This window comes from Balaenoptera musculus, chromosome 4, assembly GCF_009873245.2.
Source record: "Balaenoptera musculus isolate JJ_BM4_2016_0621 chromosome 4, mBalMus1.pri.v3, whole genome shotgun sequence".
Taxonomy (NCBI): Eukaryota; Metazoa; Chordata; class Mammalia; order Artiodactyla; family Balaenopteridae; genus Balaenoptera; species Balaenoptera musculus.
Genome location: NC_045788.1, coordinates 138,015,204 through 138,032,443, shown reverse-complemented (window position 1 = coordinate 138,032,443; position 17,240 = coordinate 138,015,204). Strand labels below are relative to the sequence as shown.

Below are 17,240 nucleotides of genomic sequence, written 5' to 3'. Positions count from 1 at the left end.
GCTGACTGGGGAATGTTTCTCCCAAGTATGATCAGACCACTTGCACCAGGATTCCCTGGGAGACTTGTGATTTAAAAACGCCCGTCTCTAAATTTTATGAATCCCGGTGTGGGGTTGAGGATTCTACATTGTTAACACATTCCTGTGTGATTTTCATGAATTCTAAGGTTTGAGGTGCTCTAAGCTAGATAGAAGACACTAAATAGATTTTGCTTTCATACACCTTCATTATTTGAAATAAAGGCATCATTTAGAAAAGGAAGTTGGCAAAAGAAAGAATTGTCCTAAAGCTTTTCCCTTCAGATGGGTTTTGGGGGCTGTCATTGATTGGCACAATAAATTCTGTAAAGGTCCTGCATCAAGGCCCTCACAGGGCAATCCAGGGCCATTTAAGGCACGAAACACAGTGTGAGAGCTGAGGAAGAAGCCCCGCGGCTCCATTCATTGGTGGCAGCGCTGAGCTCCATTCAGACAGATCAGATCAAGCGCAATACTCAGCCTTATACATTTTACTGTGTTCCCATCAACAGCCGAGTCAACTCGGGGACAACCCGGGAATCTGACTTCCAGGTGGTATTTCCAATTCTTGTTCACCAAGGCTGTGAACACAGATCGATGTTTAGAAAGAATGGGTCCCCCTTGTACAGTGGAACTAATATGTTCTAGAGAACGTAGGTTTTGCGATGTCTGAGGAAGCCTCTGCAGCAGCGATGTTGTCCCTCTGTGTGCCAGGTGGCCTCCGGCCGTCGCTGTTATTTTTTTGGCCTTGACAATATGCTCAGCGATGTGCTAACTGAGGGAGCTGGCAAAGAGGAAGGCACGGTCTTCATCCACTTTTCTTCAGAGTTGCAAAATGCTGACCAAAATGCAACAGAACCTCTGGTTTCAGCAGCTTACATCATTTTGAGAAGATTTTTCTTTTTCTTTATTTTTATTCCCTAAAATGAGTGCTAAGGCATGGGGCTTTTCAAACACTTCCATTTTTATTTTCTAAATGTCCACTTTGAGCACAGATGCTCATGGGAGTCAGAAGTCTCAGAGACAAAAAGTTGCCACATTCATCTTTTAACTGGCTCCCTGTCTTCATTCATTCATTCATCCATTCATTCATTCATCCATCCATCCATCCATTCATTCATTCATTTACTGAGCACTTAGAATATTCTAGTCACCAAGAATAAAAGCTCTTATATGATTTAAAACCCCCTGTTCCCGGCCCCCAAACACACATGGCTAGAACTTCTTGTATTGTGTCTTCCTCAGGCCCTCCCTGCAGGGCAACTTCTACTCAATCCGCGAGGTATTTACTGAGTACTTGCTACTCTCACACCAGTCACAGAGGAAATGACCAAAGCCTGTGAGAAGCAGATAAGACCCAGCCACATGAAGTTAAGTAATTCGTGACAGCAGAGAGTATGATTAAGAGCTCAAATGAATGATTCAGACAAATGTTTCAAAATAGCTGAGGAACAAGATGACTATAAACATGACTAGTAAAGAAAAGCTTCCTTTGTTCCCTGATGACAAGATTTCTAAATCCCTTTGCAACCTCCACCCTACCCTGTCCTGCCCTCCAGTCACATCATTCTACTCCTGTGCTGCGTTGTCACAAGTGTCCTCGCCCATGCTGTTCCCTCTGATGGAATGCCCTTCCTCTCTCTGCTAACAAATCCTTCTCACTTTTCAAGGCATCTTTGAAATCCACCCTGTCTAGGAAGCCATCCTTGATCTGCTGGCACCTTCATTGCTTCTCTGCCAACGTCTTACCAATTCTTTCATCGCCACACTTTATTTGGCTTTATATTATATTCTATAATGCATCTGTATACTGGATATAGCATTTAATTCCATGAAGGATTTGAGATGCCTTGTGAACTAAACTACTGATAATCATGTGAACCAAGCTACTGATCAGTTAGAAATTAGAGATCAGTACTAAGGCAATTACAAATATTAATGGAAAACCAAGGTCACATGAAGGAGGAATGCAGCCATTTTGGCCACAAGCTTGGCCAAGATGCTGTAGCTAAGCTTCCAGTATGGCTCTGAGCTTCCTGGTGGCCAACATAAAAAGAGCTATTTGGGGAATTAATGCCTGTTTTCAAAAAAGTTTCACAGGGAAGGCAATGTTTTTATTGGTGCAGAATCCTAAAAGCAGGATCCCTGGACTTTATGTTCGGGCTTCACTGAGGCTACTGTTGTGGCCACCTTCCTGCCACAGTGGCAGTACCATGTAGTGGCAGCCTGCTTCTTGTGACATCCTCCACGGACAGAGTGAGTTACATTAGCGAACAGCTCGGTGCAGACAGAGAGCATATGCCCAGTGTGAGTCTTTGCTGATCTGGTTTCTTAGAAAGTCAGGATTTTGAATTTTCAGAGTGGCAGAAGTCTCTCATCACCTGCACAGGGTCCTTTCTACATATGACATCTCCAAGCTGGGCTTTAAAGCAGATGAATAACAAGCAATAGAAGAATACACTCTCCAACCAAGCTCAGATGACCAACATATTACTACAATTTAATCTTATTAGAGTTAGTTATTTATAAGCCTGTCTGTTCTGTTAGATTGTGAGCATCGTGAGTTGGTGATTATGTCTTTTGCATATTCTTCACCACCAGACAAAGCAGCAAGCTCGTGGCCCGTGTGCAGAAGCCAGTAAGCATGCATTTATTTGAGTGAATGGGAATCCAGCTTTAGTTAGTGGGAATAACAGAATCATAGGAGATGGATGTACAAGATTCTTGATGGTCTTCATTCAGCTTTGTATTAGTCAGGGTTCTTCAAAGAAGCAGAACCAATCTTTCTCTCTCTCTGTCCCCATCTCCCTGTCTGTGCTTTACTCAGTCTCACAATTCAAATGCTGGTATCTTCTGGAAACAGCCTCACAGACACACCCAGAAATAATGTTTAACTAAATATCTAGGCATCCCATGATCCAGTCAAGTGGAAACATACAATTAACTATCATAAAACTCTGAAACATGAGAAAATCGAGCCCTAGGGAGGTGAAACAACTTTCCCGAGGACACACGCAGAGATGGGTGAGACCAGAGCCAATTCCCAGGCCTGTGCTCATTTATACTTAAAGAACTTGTTGGTAAAGCTACACATTTCTTTTTTTTTTTTTTAAATCGAAGTATAGTTGATTTACAATATTGTGTTAGTTTCAGGTGTATAACACAGTGATTCAGTATTTTTGCAGATTATACTCCATGATAGGTTATTATAAGATAATGGGTATTATTCCCTGTGCTATACAGTCTATCCTTGTTGCTTATCTATTTTATACATAAAAGTTTGTATCTGTTAACCCACACCCCTAATTTGTACCCCCCTTTCCCTTTCCCCTTTGGTAACCACACATTTTTCCTATAAACTATACATTTCTTTATTTTACTTTGTCATGCCTCTAAAGACTTCCAAAGATCTCTCCCATTATGTCTGCATTATGGAATGTGTTTCTATAAGCTTCTGGTTACAATTTTTTATGCTAAGTCAAGCAACTAAACAACCAAACCAACCAAAACTTAAATCCTAAAGTCAAAACTAATTATATTTTTAAACTATGAGCTGAGTTGAGGAAACTGCCATTGGGTTATACGTGTGACTGAAATGATAAAGACAGAAATAGCAACAGTCACCATCTGTTGAGTGCACACTGTTGTCAGGCAGTTGGCCATGTTCTTTATTAAAAAGGGATTATCTCACTTAAATCCCACAACTATCCTATGGTCTAGGGACTATTTATTATTCTCACTTTACAGATAAAGAAACTAAAACTAGGGAAAATAAGATAGTAGCCCAAGATGTCCTAGCCAATGATGTGGAGAGCCAGAATTCTAACCCAGTTCTGTCTGAATCCATAGTCTGAGCTCTTATTCCTATCCTACATGATCAAAAATGTCCAGGAAGAACACAAGGTAATAGAATGATGGAATAAATCTGTTAAATTGTTGTAGATTCTGAAATGGCCTTTTCAAAGGAGATGTAAGTAATAAGTCAAGGGATAAAGGAGATGTTCAAGATCGTCTGTTGCTCAGCCCTTAACCTTTACATTTCCATGATGATAATGATTTCTCTGTTTTTCCTGAAAACCAAGAGAAGAATCGCATTGAAAATAGCTTTGATTTGGCAAGAATGGCTGGGTGGATGTTAGTAAATGTAGAAAAAAAAATTAAGATAGATGACTCTGGTTTGGTTCATCCTGTACTTAAGATACCCATGGGATACACACAAGGCAGTTCAGTGGGCCCATGTAGAGCATAGGGTTAAAATTCTTTATCATGGGTCACTGCACCTGAGTTCTAAACTATACCGTTTTCTGGCTCTGGGAAGTCATTTAATCTTGCTGATCCTTAGTTTTTTTGGCACTAAAATAAGGATGATAGTAATGCCTACCTCATATGGTGCTGTATGGCTTAAATAAGACATATGTGTGAAGTGCATCAACAGTGCTTGGGTTATAGTGATACCTCCAAAAATTGCAGCTCTTCTCTTCATATTTGGTCAGGCGTTTGGGAGAAAGCCCTAGACTCAAGGGATAAGCATGTATTACGGGTTGAATTGTTCCCCCACAAAAAAATATGTTGACGTCCTAATTTCTGGTGCCTTGGAATGTGACCTGATTTGGAAATAGAGTATTTTCAGATTTGATCAAGTCAAGATGAGGTCACAAAGGTGGGCCTGATAAAACGACTGGTGTCCTTATCATAAGGGGACATTTGGACCCAGACATACATGGAGGGAAGATGATGTGAAGACACAGGGAGAAGGCCATGTAAAGATGGAGGCAGAGACTGGAAGGATGCAGCTGCAAGCTAAGGGACGCTGAGGATTGCCGGCCACTGCCAGAAGATGGAAGAGGAAAGGAAGAATTTTATCCAGAGTCCCAGAGGGAGCATAGCCCTCCTGACAGCTCGATTTCAGACTTCTAGCCTCCAGAACTATGAGGGACCACATTCCTGTTGTTTTAAGCCACCTAGTGTGTGGTCCTCTGTTAATGGCAACCCTTGGAAACCAATACAGCATGCGTGTTGTAGTTGGAACGTGAGAGCCTGGACGCCCAGGGATATCTATGAAGTGAGGAGAGTGGAGGACCGAGGACAAAACTCCAGGGACACCAACGTGTAAAGAGGGGCAAAGAAAGAAAACCCAAGCAGGGAGAGACTTGGAAATGGAACAAATCACTCCATTTCTAAAACATGATGAACATAAGCAGCGTTGTTACGGAATAACTAAGGGGAGGTAATGGGGGAACAAGTAAAGAAAAACAAAATCCCCAAGCTAGATAATCCACTCAAGAGGAGTCAAGAATGTCTCCATCCACTGAAATATCTTGGCATGTCAGAATTTCAAAGGTATCTTTAGAGCCCAACAAAAATAATGTAGTCATGTATGTTTTGAATAAAATACATAATGGAATAGTTGATTCTCAGAGAGTTTAAAGTAGGCACATTTTTTTTTACAGTTTTTGTGCTGTAGGGTATTGAACAATTCATATGTACGATTAATTTTTTTTGGTTTTGTTTTTTTTTTTGTACAATTAATTTTTGACAATTGATTAATTAATAAATGAAGTGGAGCATAGTGTGAGCTAGGTTGACAGCTGCATTGAAAATGGAAAAGTTTTAGAGTAAATGGGTAAAAAATATGCAGAGAAGACTCTTGGTTCTAGTAAAATATTGAACTTAAAAGGATCTCTTGTGGAGCACCTGGAAATTATGCATAGAATCTAACATCCTTTTAAATGCATAGCTGAACTGAGAAGAAAGCCAGTGAATTTCTTAGGGACAAAAAAAAAAAAAAAGGGGGAACTGAGAACAGGGCAGCCCATTCTCATGTTGTCACCTGGTTGTCTTAGGTGGCATGAATGGGGGTGGGGTTCCAATGTCTATAATACAGAGATTTGGGTTTTAAAGGTTAATTAGGGGCAGGAAATGAGATCTTGGTCTTGCACAAAGCAGGAGTTGGACCTGATCCCTCCCCTTACTCTATACACACATGCACACAACTGTGTGGTCCAACAATCCTGAGTCTGAGAAATTAACCATTGAAAAGTAGTTATGAGCCAGTGATAACCTTGGGCACCTGGCGGAAGTAAGTACAAAATCTTCCTGGAGAAGCTTGCCTTCAATCCAGGCTTTACAGAATTCCTACAAAGACCCACAGAAAATGATTCTGCAACCCAAAATTATGAAAACAGGAAGAAACAATCTACCAAGACCAAGATTCAGCAGAAACAACAGACAACATGATTAAACCCTCCAGAATATTAGATAATTGAAGTATGATAGAGAATATAAAGTGAATAGATTTAAAAGTGACTAGATACATAAAAGAAGGAACAAAAAAAGAGAGGAAGAAGATATTACGGAAAAGAACAGATAATCTTGAGGAAGAAATAATAGAATTCCTAGAAACACAAAACAGTATTCAAAATTCAGCATCAAAAAATACCAAAAACTCAGTAGATGGATTAAACAGTTGATTTGAAAACATCAAAGAGTGAATTAGAGAAGGGAGACTTGAGATTGTTTTCAGAGTGCAGCACGTGATAAAGGGGTGGAAAATGAGAAAAAAAGTCAACAGTTGGGAAGGACTCATAGTAATGTCTTATGTAGATCTAATAGAAGTTCCAGCAAGAGAAAATAAAGAGAACGGAAGAGATGAAATATTGGAAGAGACTAAGACTTTCCCAAAATTGATGGACAAAACCATTCTCCAAGTACAGGAAACACCAGTCAGAGAAGGATAAATAAGAATTCATCTTCTCTAATTACATTATGGTGAGACTGAAGAACACCAAAGACAAAGTACTTTAGAGCCAGTACTAAAGAAAAAAGACAGACTATCTGAAAATAATGACAGTTATGAGGACAGCAGACTTCTCAACAACAAAACAGGGCACAGAGGGCAGTAGAAGAAAATCTCCAGTGAGCTGGGAGAAACTGACAAAACTCTAGTTATCTTCTGGGCTCTTAACCTTTCTTTTTTTTCCTGCCACAGACTCTAATAAGGTGGAATAAAAATATTGGCCAACATTATCTTATAAGAATGAATGACTAGTGTGGAGGGTTCCTAAATTCCTTCCATTCTGTGGGAAAAGGACATTTGGTGATTAACTTTAGATTTTGTTTAAAGATTAACAAGTAGAGAAACAAAAAAGGAACAAAGAAAAATAGATCAATCCAATCAGGTATTTGGAAAGGAGAAATAAAGAACTGCCATAGCAATAATAGAAAGCATAAAATGGTAGAAATCAGATATATCAGTAACAATAAATGTAAGTAGACCAAACTTGCCATTAAAGACAGAAAGTGATGAAGTAGATTTAAAAAAAATATTCTAAAGTTAGTTATGTATATACTATTTACACAAACATCTAACACAGAGAAGGAATGACAGCAAATAGATGGGATAAGATATAGTAGTTAAATTTCAGTCAAAATAAAGCTGACAAGAATGGAAACAGAAAGCAGAAAACATTACTGGAGAAAATTGAGGGTTATCACATAATAAAAACAGTTTACATTTATGAAGAATATATAACAATGATAAAGTTGTGTATAGCTAATAACATAGCCTCAAAATACATAAAGAACTGTACAGAGAAATAGACAAATCCACCTTAGTGAGAGATTTAAATTTGCCTTTCTCAGTCTCTGATAGATCAATGACATGAAAATTATATATGCATTACTAATTTTGATCTAGTGGTTATTCATAGAAACCTGCACTCAACAATTAGAAGATAAGCCTTCTTTTTAAGCATGGTCAATCTGCAGAAATTGGCCACCAAAGGAGTAACAACCAGTATTCAAAAAATCAGTATCTTATACCTCCTTCACTGGCCAAAGTGCCGTAAAATTAGAAATCAGTAATTATCAAAACAGTAACTGAGCCCCATTCATAGTATGGAAATGAAAGGGTTCAGAAGTAACCTTGATGAAGGCTCTTTACTTGAGCTCAAAGTTCAAGTTCTTGTGGAGTGAAGCTCAAATGTGAGCTAGTTCTCTTTATTAAGCTTCTTTATAAATGTAAAGTCTGTTCCGATGAGGAGGCAACATGCTAAATCTTATTTTTGCAGGCTTCTGAGTGTGTGGGACAGCAGACTGGCAGACTCACCAAGGTCTGGTTTTATAAACAAAGACCTCATAGGATTTTGATATGATTTAGAAGTACATTTTATTTTTGTTGGTATTTTTTCATTACCAAGGGTGATTTTTCTTTCTGGAAGCCAGTATTTTACATTGATACTGTTCAAGAAAAATGACACTCAGAGCTTATATTATCACCAATTTGGTTCTTGCTTAATCTTGCTTTTATTCATTCCTCTGGGGTGGGGTTGGGGGTCTCTGAAACAGGATGTTTGCCTACATGAGGTATTTTGTTTCAAGAAGGCACAGTATGTCTTCAGCAATGCAATATCCTTTTGCTTAATTTAAATATCTACTTAATATTTTCCTGGCAGCAGTGGAACTCTACTAGGGCAGAATCCAGTTTCAGGGAAATGTAAAAAAAATGTTCAACCCTAATCCCACCCACTGCTTGTCCCTCCTCCCCCTGCTTCCCCACCCAAACCTTAAACGGTGCAACTCTGCTTTGCTTTTATTTATTGTTTTAATCCCAGTTTACTGGAATAGCATTTGTAAAACTTTTGGATATTAACCATGTAATCTAAGATACAAATAAGAAACTGCAGAGAGAGAGATGGCTTCCTTTTTCTTTTACCCTGTACTATGGGGCTTTACCATTTTGATGTCCACGAAATGTGGAGTGATGACACAGATGTTTTCAAAACAATTGGACTGGAGGGCTGAAAACAAAACAACTTATCTGCAGTGGCTCTTGGTTCATCTCACAGAAGCACCTCCGAAAACTTCTTAAAATAAAGTGATAAATCAGACTTTTGTGTTTAGAGGAAGAGGCTGACCCTGTGATAATAGATTGTTTATTTCATTTTAGCAGACTTTGCAATGCAAAATCCAGTGCGTGGATGCATTATTGCTCTGTAATGTGTTATTGTTGGCAAAGTGCTTTCACATACGTTATCTCATTTACTTTTCTCTTCCCCTAACATTTCACTTAATTACCCACAGCAAAAAGAAAACAAATTCTAGAGAGGTTAACTTTTACATCTAAAGAACGGTTGAATCAGAGTCCAAATATGGGTATTCTGGCTCCCAATAAAGCCTTTTATTTGATCACCAACTTTGCTGTGCTTGATGTAATTTAAGACATTCTTTGATTCCTCAGACATTTTCAATGACTCTGAAATTCCTAGATCATAAAGTCTAGCCTTCTTAGCAAGATCCTCAAGGCTCTCCTTGATCTGTCTCCAACTTTCATTTCCATCCTCCTATGTCTCTGTGCTCCCTCTTAAACCCTCCACTCCAGCCACGCCAAACTTCTCACATGTCCCTCAAAACCATCAGATATTTCATGCCTCGGTGGGTGTGAAGCTGGGCTCAAGCTGTTCCCCTAAACTAAAGGTCTTCTCTGCTTTTATCACCCTACTTCTGTCAAAATCCTTAATGCGGGCTCAAGCCAAACCCTTCTGGTGAAGCCTTTCCCTTTTATCCTGGTTGGGATCAGTTGCTACTTCTCTGTACTCCCATCCTGCTTGGATAACACAGATTTCATTCTGCTTTGTGGGTTGTCTTCATGGCTGCCTACCTCAGTAGATTCTCAGCATCTTTGTCTTGGCCAATTCTGAATCCCTGAAATACTTGTGTATATTGTAAATGCTCAATAACTCAGTTAAATTCAGCTTAGTCATTATCCTATGGGTCCTTGGAGTCTACACATTGTTTTATAAATGTCCATCAACAGATGAGTGGATAAAGAAAATGTGGTACATATATACAATGGAATACTACTCAGCCATAAAATAGAACAAAATAATGCCATTTGCAGCAACATGGATGCAGCTAGAGCTTATCATATTAAGTGAAGTAAGTCAGAAAGAGAAAGATGAATACCATATGATATCACTTATATGTGGGATCTAAAATAGGACACAAATGAACTTATCTACGAAACAGAAACAGACTCACAGACATAGAGAACAGACTTGTGGTTGCCAAGGGGGAGGGAGCTAGGGGAAGGACGTATTGGGAGTTTGGGATTAGCAGATGCAAACTAGTATATATAAAATAGATAACCAGTAAGGTCCTACTGTATAGCACAGGGAACTGTATTCAATATCCTGTGATAAACCATAATGGAAAAGAATATGAAAAAGAATGTATATTTAAGTATAAGTGAATCACTGTGCTGTACAGCAGAAATTAACACAACATTGTAAATCAACTATACTTCCAATTAAAAAAATAATAATAAAATGACAAAAAAACCACAAAAATCCAGACTCAGTCGTGAGGTTAGGTGGCAGGTTCTGAGCTGCATCACTTCCTGGGGCAGAGGGTGTGGGATGCCACCCCTGAACAGAGGCAAAGGTGACCCTTGGTTGGAGCTCATCCTGTTGCCCCCTCCCCTTTCTCCTTCACATGCATAGTTGAGGAAAGAGATAAGGCCTCTTGAATCTTGTGGGACCTTGTGAGCTCCCTTCTGTTACGGTGGGTGGGCCAGAAGCAAGAAAACTTTGCTGACCTGTCATGGGCCATGGAGGAGACCTGGAAGCTTCTACTGGGCGCTCTGTGGAGTTGAGGAGTGAGCTGGGACCCCACACACTGACCTGAACCCTAAACAACACTGTCTACAGTGACACCATCCATGCCTGGCCCAGGGAGTTTGTGGGGAGCCCAGGGTGGGCTCTGCCATCAGGGCAGGGACAGGGCCTCCTGTCTTGTTATCAGTTCCCTGCCCAGAGATTCACGATAAGTGCTTACACCTCAAGAGCGTGGAGGACAGACACCCAAAGCAGGTAGTGAGTGTGGGTGAGGATGCAAGAAGGGGCGCGTCCTCAAGCAGTGGGTGGTGTGTGGGCGCAGGCAGGGGGTGTGGGCTCAGGAGATGCCAGCTGGATGTGTGTAGGATGAAGGGGTTGGGGAAGGACTGGGGATGATACCTATGAAGACGGTGGGCCTCGAAACCTAAGAGTCACGTGCTCTAGGCTGAAGAGTTTGGATTTGCCCCTTGCAGACTGTTCTCTTTTCTTTTTTTTTTTAATTTTATTTATTTATGGCTGTGTTGGGTCTTCGTTTCTGTGCGTGGGCTTTCTCTAGTTGTGGCAAGTGGGGGGCCACTCTTCATCACCGTGCGCGGGCCTCTCACTATCGCGGCCTCTCTTGTTGCGGAGCACAGGCTCCAGACGCGCAGGCTCAGTAATTGTGGCTCACGGGCCCAGTCGCTCCGCGGCATGTGGGATCCTCCCAGACCAGGGCTCGAACCCGTGTCCCCTGCACTGGCAGGCAGATTCTCAACCACTGCGCCACCAGGGAAGCCCCCAGACTGTTCTCTTTACACCTGTAGAGTAGGTCCAGAGTAATGACGCCCCAGGGACAGGTTAGAAAGGAACATCTCATTTACTCTTATCAAGTGGCCGTATTTTGTTTTTAATATTCTTTGCTTATAAATGTATAGGGCAGAGGTATGGAGATCAAATTCCAAAAGGATACAGGAGTAACCTGACTTTGTGTAATTTTATTCTTTTCAAATGAAGCAATTTCCATTAACAAACTGTATGAGAAAGTAACATTAAAATATTATACTCTTGAAAGTTTTATAAAAACACTTTAACAAATGTATATATATTATATATATATATAATCCTTTATAAAACCTTGTTTTGATTTTGAAACATAGAGAATACTTTTTTTTATAAATAACTTTTTAACCCAAGTATTATATGTGTATTGTAGGAAAGAGAGAAGATAAAGTTTAGTGAAAAGAAAACTTTAAAATCTCCATTCCTTTTTTTCAGAGACAGTAGTTGCCATTTCACTGTATATCTCTCCAAAATTCTTTCCATGGTTATGTTTATATTTCTTTGCAAAATATAATTATTCTACCATAATGTTTCAAATGTTTAAATTTAATCTATTTTGAACAGTTTTCATATCAATAACTACATTCAGCAGTGTAATTTTTAGTTTCTAAATATCACAGGACTGTTCCTAAATGTACAACAACTTAACTAGTTCTCTTTCTGTGGGACATTTAGGGTGTTTCCAATGTTTTGCTATTATAAACAACACTACAAAGAACATCCTTGAAAATAAATCATTGCGCACTTCCTCTCTGATTTCCTAAGGATAAATTTCTAGAAGTGGAATTTTTAGTTTAGAGACTATACACACAGTTTTTTAAAAGGCATTTGAAATGTATTGCCAAATTGTTCATTGGAAAGGTTGTAGCAATTTACGCTCAGGCCAGCAGTACAAGAGAATGGCCATTTGACCAATCCAAAGTGAGAATTTAAGAATTATAACAGGGCAGGTCAAGGAGGAATTGGTCTCTGGGGTCTTGCATGTGATTCCCTTAAAGGAAAATTGAATAAGCCATTACAACCTTGGGCTTAGCGAGGGAAACCAATTAACAGGCACACCAAGGGATACTGGAGAGACTGGACTTCTTTTTGGGCTATCTTCCTAAGATGTCATTTGACCGTTTTTACATGAACCCAGGAACTTTCAGGAAGATGTTTATGTATCATTTTTAGAATATCTGTTTCCACCATTAAGAGAAGAAAATGCCTTCCTAGAATGAACTGATTTCTAGGAAGTAGTTACACCAAAATATAGTCCTTCCAGGTTGTTAAAGGCAAAACAAAACAGAAAGAAGAGTTTGGCTAATACCTAGTGGTGGAATTTATAGGAAATGGCTTGGGGACCCCTGTGGAAGGGAGGGTCTTCTCTCCGAGAGGGCCGTTTAACTGTCCTCTGCAGAGAACCAAGGAAAGGGGACTTGAATTCAGGGCATCCTAAGACCAATATATGATCTGTTCCTGAATAATGAGGAGTCATGACATACCATGAGAAAAAGGAAAAAAAGGACTTTCTATGGAAACATTCTGGAGTTTAGAACATTTTATCCCTGAAAGCAGAATGCTGACCCAATGGCAAAGAGCCATCTGAACTTCAGTGACTTGGACAGAGTTAACATTCCCAATACACATTCGGTTTTCACAGGCTAACAAAATGTTTCCATGTGTTTGGATTACAAAGGAATATGCACAGCTTTCTGTCAACACTGCCATTTGAGCTTTTGTAGATGTTGTGCGCTTTGTAGCAGAACCAGAGTTCTTAGTTTATAGCTTCTACACATGGGGCCTATGACCAGCGATTCTACATCTAGGTACTCACCTAGGCCAGCACTTTCTCAGGCTTAACGTGCACACAGATCAGCTGAGAATCCTATGAAAATATAGACTCTGATTCAGTAGGCCTGTGGCAGCACCTGGGATTCTGCATTTCTAATTAGATCCCACGACCACACTCTGAGTAGTGAAGCCCCAGGGTAGATGGTCTGAACCACTTTAGAATTACCTGGACAGCTTTTAACAACCCTAATAGCCGGGCTGCCCTCCAGCAGAATTAACTCAGAATCTTCGTGGGTGAGACCAGACATCAGTAGTTTTTTATCTCCCCATGATTCTAATGTGGAACCCAGGCTGTGGACCAATGCAGATTGCTTCACATGTGGGTGGGGAGGGAGACACAGGGGTCTTCATTGATAAGTAAGTTGGGTATATTTGTGGGGGGGTGGGGATATCCGAGAGCGGCTTAAATGATGAAATATACCTCCATGGATTGACTTGGACACATCTTGAAAATACAGTGCCGAACGCCAAAAGCAAATCAGATACCATTTATGTTAACTTAAAGGCACACAACAATATATATACAGTGGATATGGTAAAAGTATTCAGATGTGTATAGGGATGATGCATGTATCATTTCAGGATAGTGGTCCCTCCTGGAGTGTCCAGGAGGGGAATAGGTTAGGGATGCATTGTATTGGAGTTGAAAGAATTTCTTTCTATTAAAAAAGATACGGAAAAGTAGGGAATGAACAAAAGAAGGGAGGGAGGGGGAAGCAGAAAGAGAGTGAGAAAGAAAAAGAAAGGAAAGAAGGAAGGATGGGAGGGAGGGAGAAAGGGAGGAGAATTCTGGTGACCGTGGCTGGCTGGCTGTTTCTCACTGTTACTGCTACTGACCCTGGAAACCGAAAATGTATCCCAACAGCACATCGCATGCCCATTCTTGAGCAGCCTGAAACATTAGTAAGACCAAACAAGCTTCTAAAACTATTAGCTAGAAAGCAATTCAAAAGGGTGATGTATTCCCACAGCAGATATTTTCACTCATGATGATCTGAGTATCGTGGCACGCCTGCCTTCTATGAGCCTGTCCAGAGGACCCAGACCAAGGCTTTCATTTCACATGGGAAACAGACACAGAAAGGAGAAGCAGCCTCTGGAGGCTGCAGCGTTGAGAGACCCTGGGATCAGGACTCTGGGCTCCTGCTCCTTTGCCCAGGTGTCTCTCTGTGCTCAGGGACCCCAGGGAGGAGCCCCGTCTGCTGGCGAAGCGCCCTGGGTACCCCTCCACCCAGGCTGTTTGTGTGGGGTAGTCCCAACTTGTGTTTCCGTTGGGGATCACCTGCTCCTTTTCCCCAGAGACCTGCTCTCCTGGTCATACAGGGGTCCCCTCCCATACGTGGCAGCAAAGCGTGATGACACCGCCTGCATCCTGTGGGGTGTTTGTGCCCCAGCTGTGGAATGTGAAAGCCCCCCAGCCAGCTTGCCTCCTGCAGGTGTGAGTTAGTTGCAAAACCAAGTTCTCTGCAGGAAAAGCATGTAACTGACGGCTCTCTCTTAGAAACACTAGCTCCTGGGAAGTGCTAGGGTTCTGGTTGACCTACACATCATCTCCAATTCTGTGGTCAGTATTTTTCAGTATTTCATACAAATACTGTATGGGTTTTTTTTTTTTTTGGTAATCTGTAATTAACATCTTCCTGATATGTGTTGCTCTTATTTCATATAAAGATACCAGTAGTTTTCTGAGGAAAGAAAGTTTTCATTTATTCTTATTCATTTTTTCCCATTCTTTTTAAAATTGAAGTATAGTTGATTTACAATGTTGTGTTAGTTTCAGGTATACAGCCAAGTGATTCATGTATATATATACAAACACACACACACATATTTTTATATGAATAAATGAATAAATAAAAATTAAAAGAAACTAATGAAAAGAAAATCCCATCCCTACAGGAAACTTTAGATTATCTGAGCAATGAAAGGGCAGGTGGTGTGAATAATCCTAAACTTCCAGAACAATTCACTTTAAAGACAATGATCTCTGACTGTGAGTCAGTTGGTCTTCCTCAGACATTCTCCTCGGACTGGTCCCTGAGCCTGGCTTGAGGCTGTGCTTCTGGAAGAGTGGGAGGGGATGCTCTGGATAGCTATGGCTGGTGGGAGATCCCGCCTGGGATATGGCTCTACCCCAGAAATTTGTCTTCAGGAGTTGACCAAATACGCTTCCATCCCCTTTCAGATCCTATGCTATGGAGTACGGACCATGTCCGGCAGTGGCTGGAGTGGGCAGTGAAAGAATATGGCCTTCCGGACGTCGACATCTTATTGTTCCAGAATATTGACGGGAAGGAGCTGTGCAAGATGACCAAAGACGACTTTCAGAGGCTCACCCCGAGCTACAATGCTGACATCCTTCTGTCGCATCTCCACTACCTCAGAGAGAGTAAGGCAGTCCCCGCTCCCACAGAGAGCGCTGTCGAGAGGTCCTTGTTAACGTAAGATGCGAGGGTTCAGCCCAGTTGCCGACAGCATCTTGCTGCCCTAACCCAGTTCCCATTAGGATCTGAGAGAATGCTTATAAGTGATGACTTAGGTGATTGCGTAATGAGAAGTAGTCAGTGCTTTTACGAGAAGTGGCAAAGTCAACTACCATTCAGCTGCCTCCTCCAGGGTCCCCCAGCCAAGAAGATCATATGCCAAAGGGAAACAGAGCTTTATCTGGTCACACATTATTTCATCTCTATGATGCCCAAATAGAAATAGAAACATTATGGAAAGGCTCCTACTTGATGGGAATTGTGGAGTTTATCTTCCCTAAAGCCAAACCAAGCTCCCCTTCATATCCCACTGGAACACAAAATGAGGAACATTTTCACTTGGTATCTTGAGATGTGGCTTAGCCTGTCACAATGGGAATGGCGTCTTGGCAATGAGAGGCATGAATCCACAGAGTCTGCTGCATGCTTTAATATTTCAAATGTCAAGCATGATCAGAAGGAGATAGTAGAGATAGTGCAACAGTGGGTGGTGTGAACTCTTTGGTGTAAATGCTTTGCTTGGCATCCCAAACACTTCTTCCCTGAACTCAATATGGATCCCCATCTAGGTTTTAACATGCTAACCAGTAGCAGGGCCATGGAGAGATTTCCAAGCAGCCCATGATAATAGGGTGGGGAGTGGGGTGGATGTTTTCCTTCTTTTTCTTCTTTTTTTTTTTTTTTTCAAGGAAGGTAATTCTCTCTCTCTTTTTTCATTTGGATGTTGCTTTTTGTTTTGTTTTGTAGCACCTCTTCCACATTTGACTTCAGATGATGTTGATAAAGCCTTACAAAACTCTCCACGGTTAATGCATGCTAGAAACACAGGTAATGCTGGCCCTGCCCCTTCCCCCCAGGACAAGTGTAGGGCTTTGTTTACAGGTTGCATGCTTTACAGGTAGAATGTGGGACAGTCAGTGCATCAGGAAGGCAGAAGTCAGAGGTGGATGGTTGAGGGGTCCTTGGTAGGTTGAGGCTGTGTGTTGGCGGTACCACAGCCTCAAGGCAGGAGGCACTCTTTGGTCTCTGAACACTCCCCCGCTTCCCTTGCCAGTCAAAGGATTTCTTTCAGCCAGGAGATGTGCAGAATTAGCCTTCAGCCGTAGCCTCAGCTCACATTTGCTGGATTACAGTCTGCTGCTGTTAGTCCTCAAATATGCTCTGTGCTGACTGTAGAAACTAAAAGCATGTTCCATATAAAGGGGCCCTTAGCATGCTCCTTTTTTCTTCTTTTCCTTTTAAAATTTTTATTCTTAAAGGAATGTTTACTAGGACAAGCAGGAGTTTTGCTTTCCCCTTTTTGGTAAAGTTTTAGGCCATTCAACTTGACTTGAATCTTCTTGCACAGTCTTTGTACATTTGCAAAAGGCAGTAGGAGGGAATGTCGGTTACTTTTGGGGAGCTTTTGTTGTGAGGGAAACTGTGTTATGACTTCGGAAGATTTGAAATTAGTGACTAACTACATACCTGCTAT

At 41.0% G+C, this 17,240-nt stretch overlaps 1 protein-coding gene across 8 annotated transcripts in view; it reads left to right on the top strand.

The window, feature by feature from the left end:
• ERG (ETS transcription factor ERG) overlaps nt 1-17,240 on the top strand; it is a 285,554-nt gene that overhangs the window by 247,119 nt on the left and 21,195 nt on the right. For 6 of the 8 annotated variants that reach the window (XM_036851463.1, XM_036851459.1, XM_036851460.1 and 3 more), the window contains 2 exons: nt 15,469-15,672; nt 16,514-16,594. In XM_036851463.1, coding sequence (XP_036707358.1) covers nt 15,469-15,672; nt 16,514-16,594 — 285 coding nt within the window. The remainder of the gene's footprint in view (nt 1-15,468; nt 15,673-16,513; nt 16,595-17,240) is intronic. The other 2 variants (XM_036851466.1, XM_036851467.1) reach the window with 1 other exon arrangement.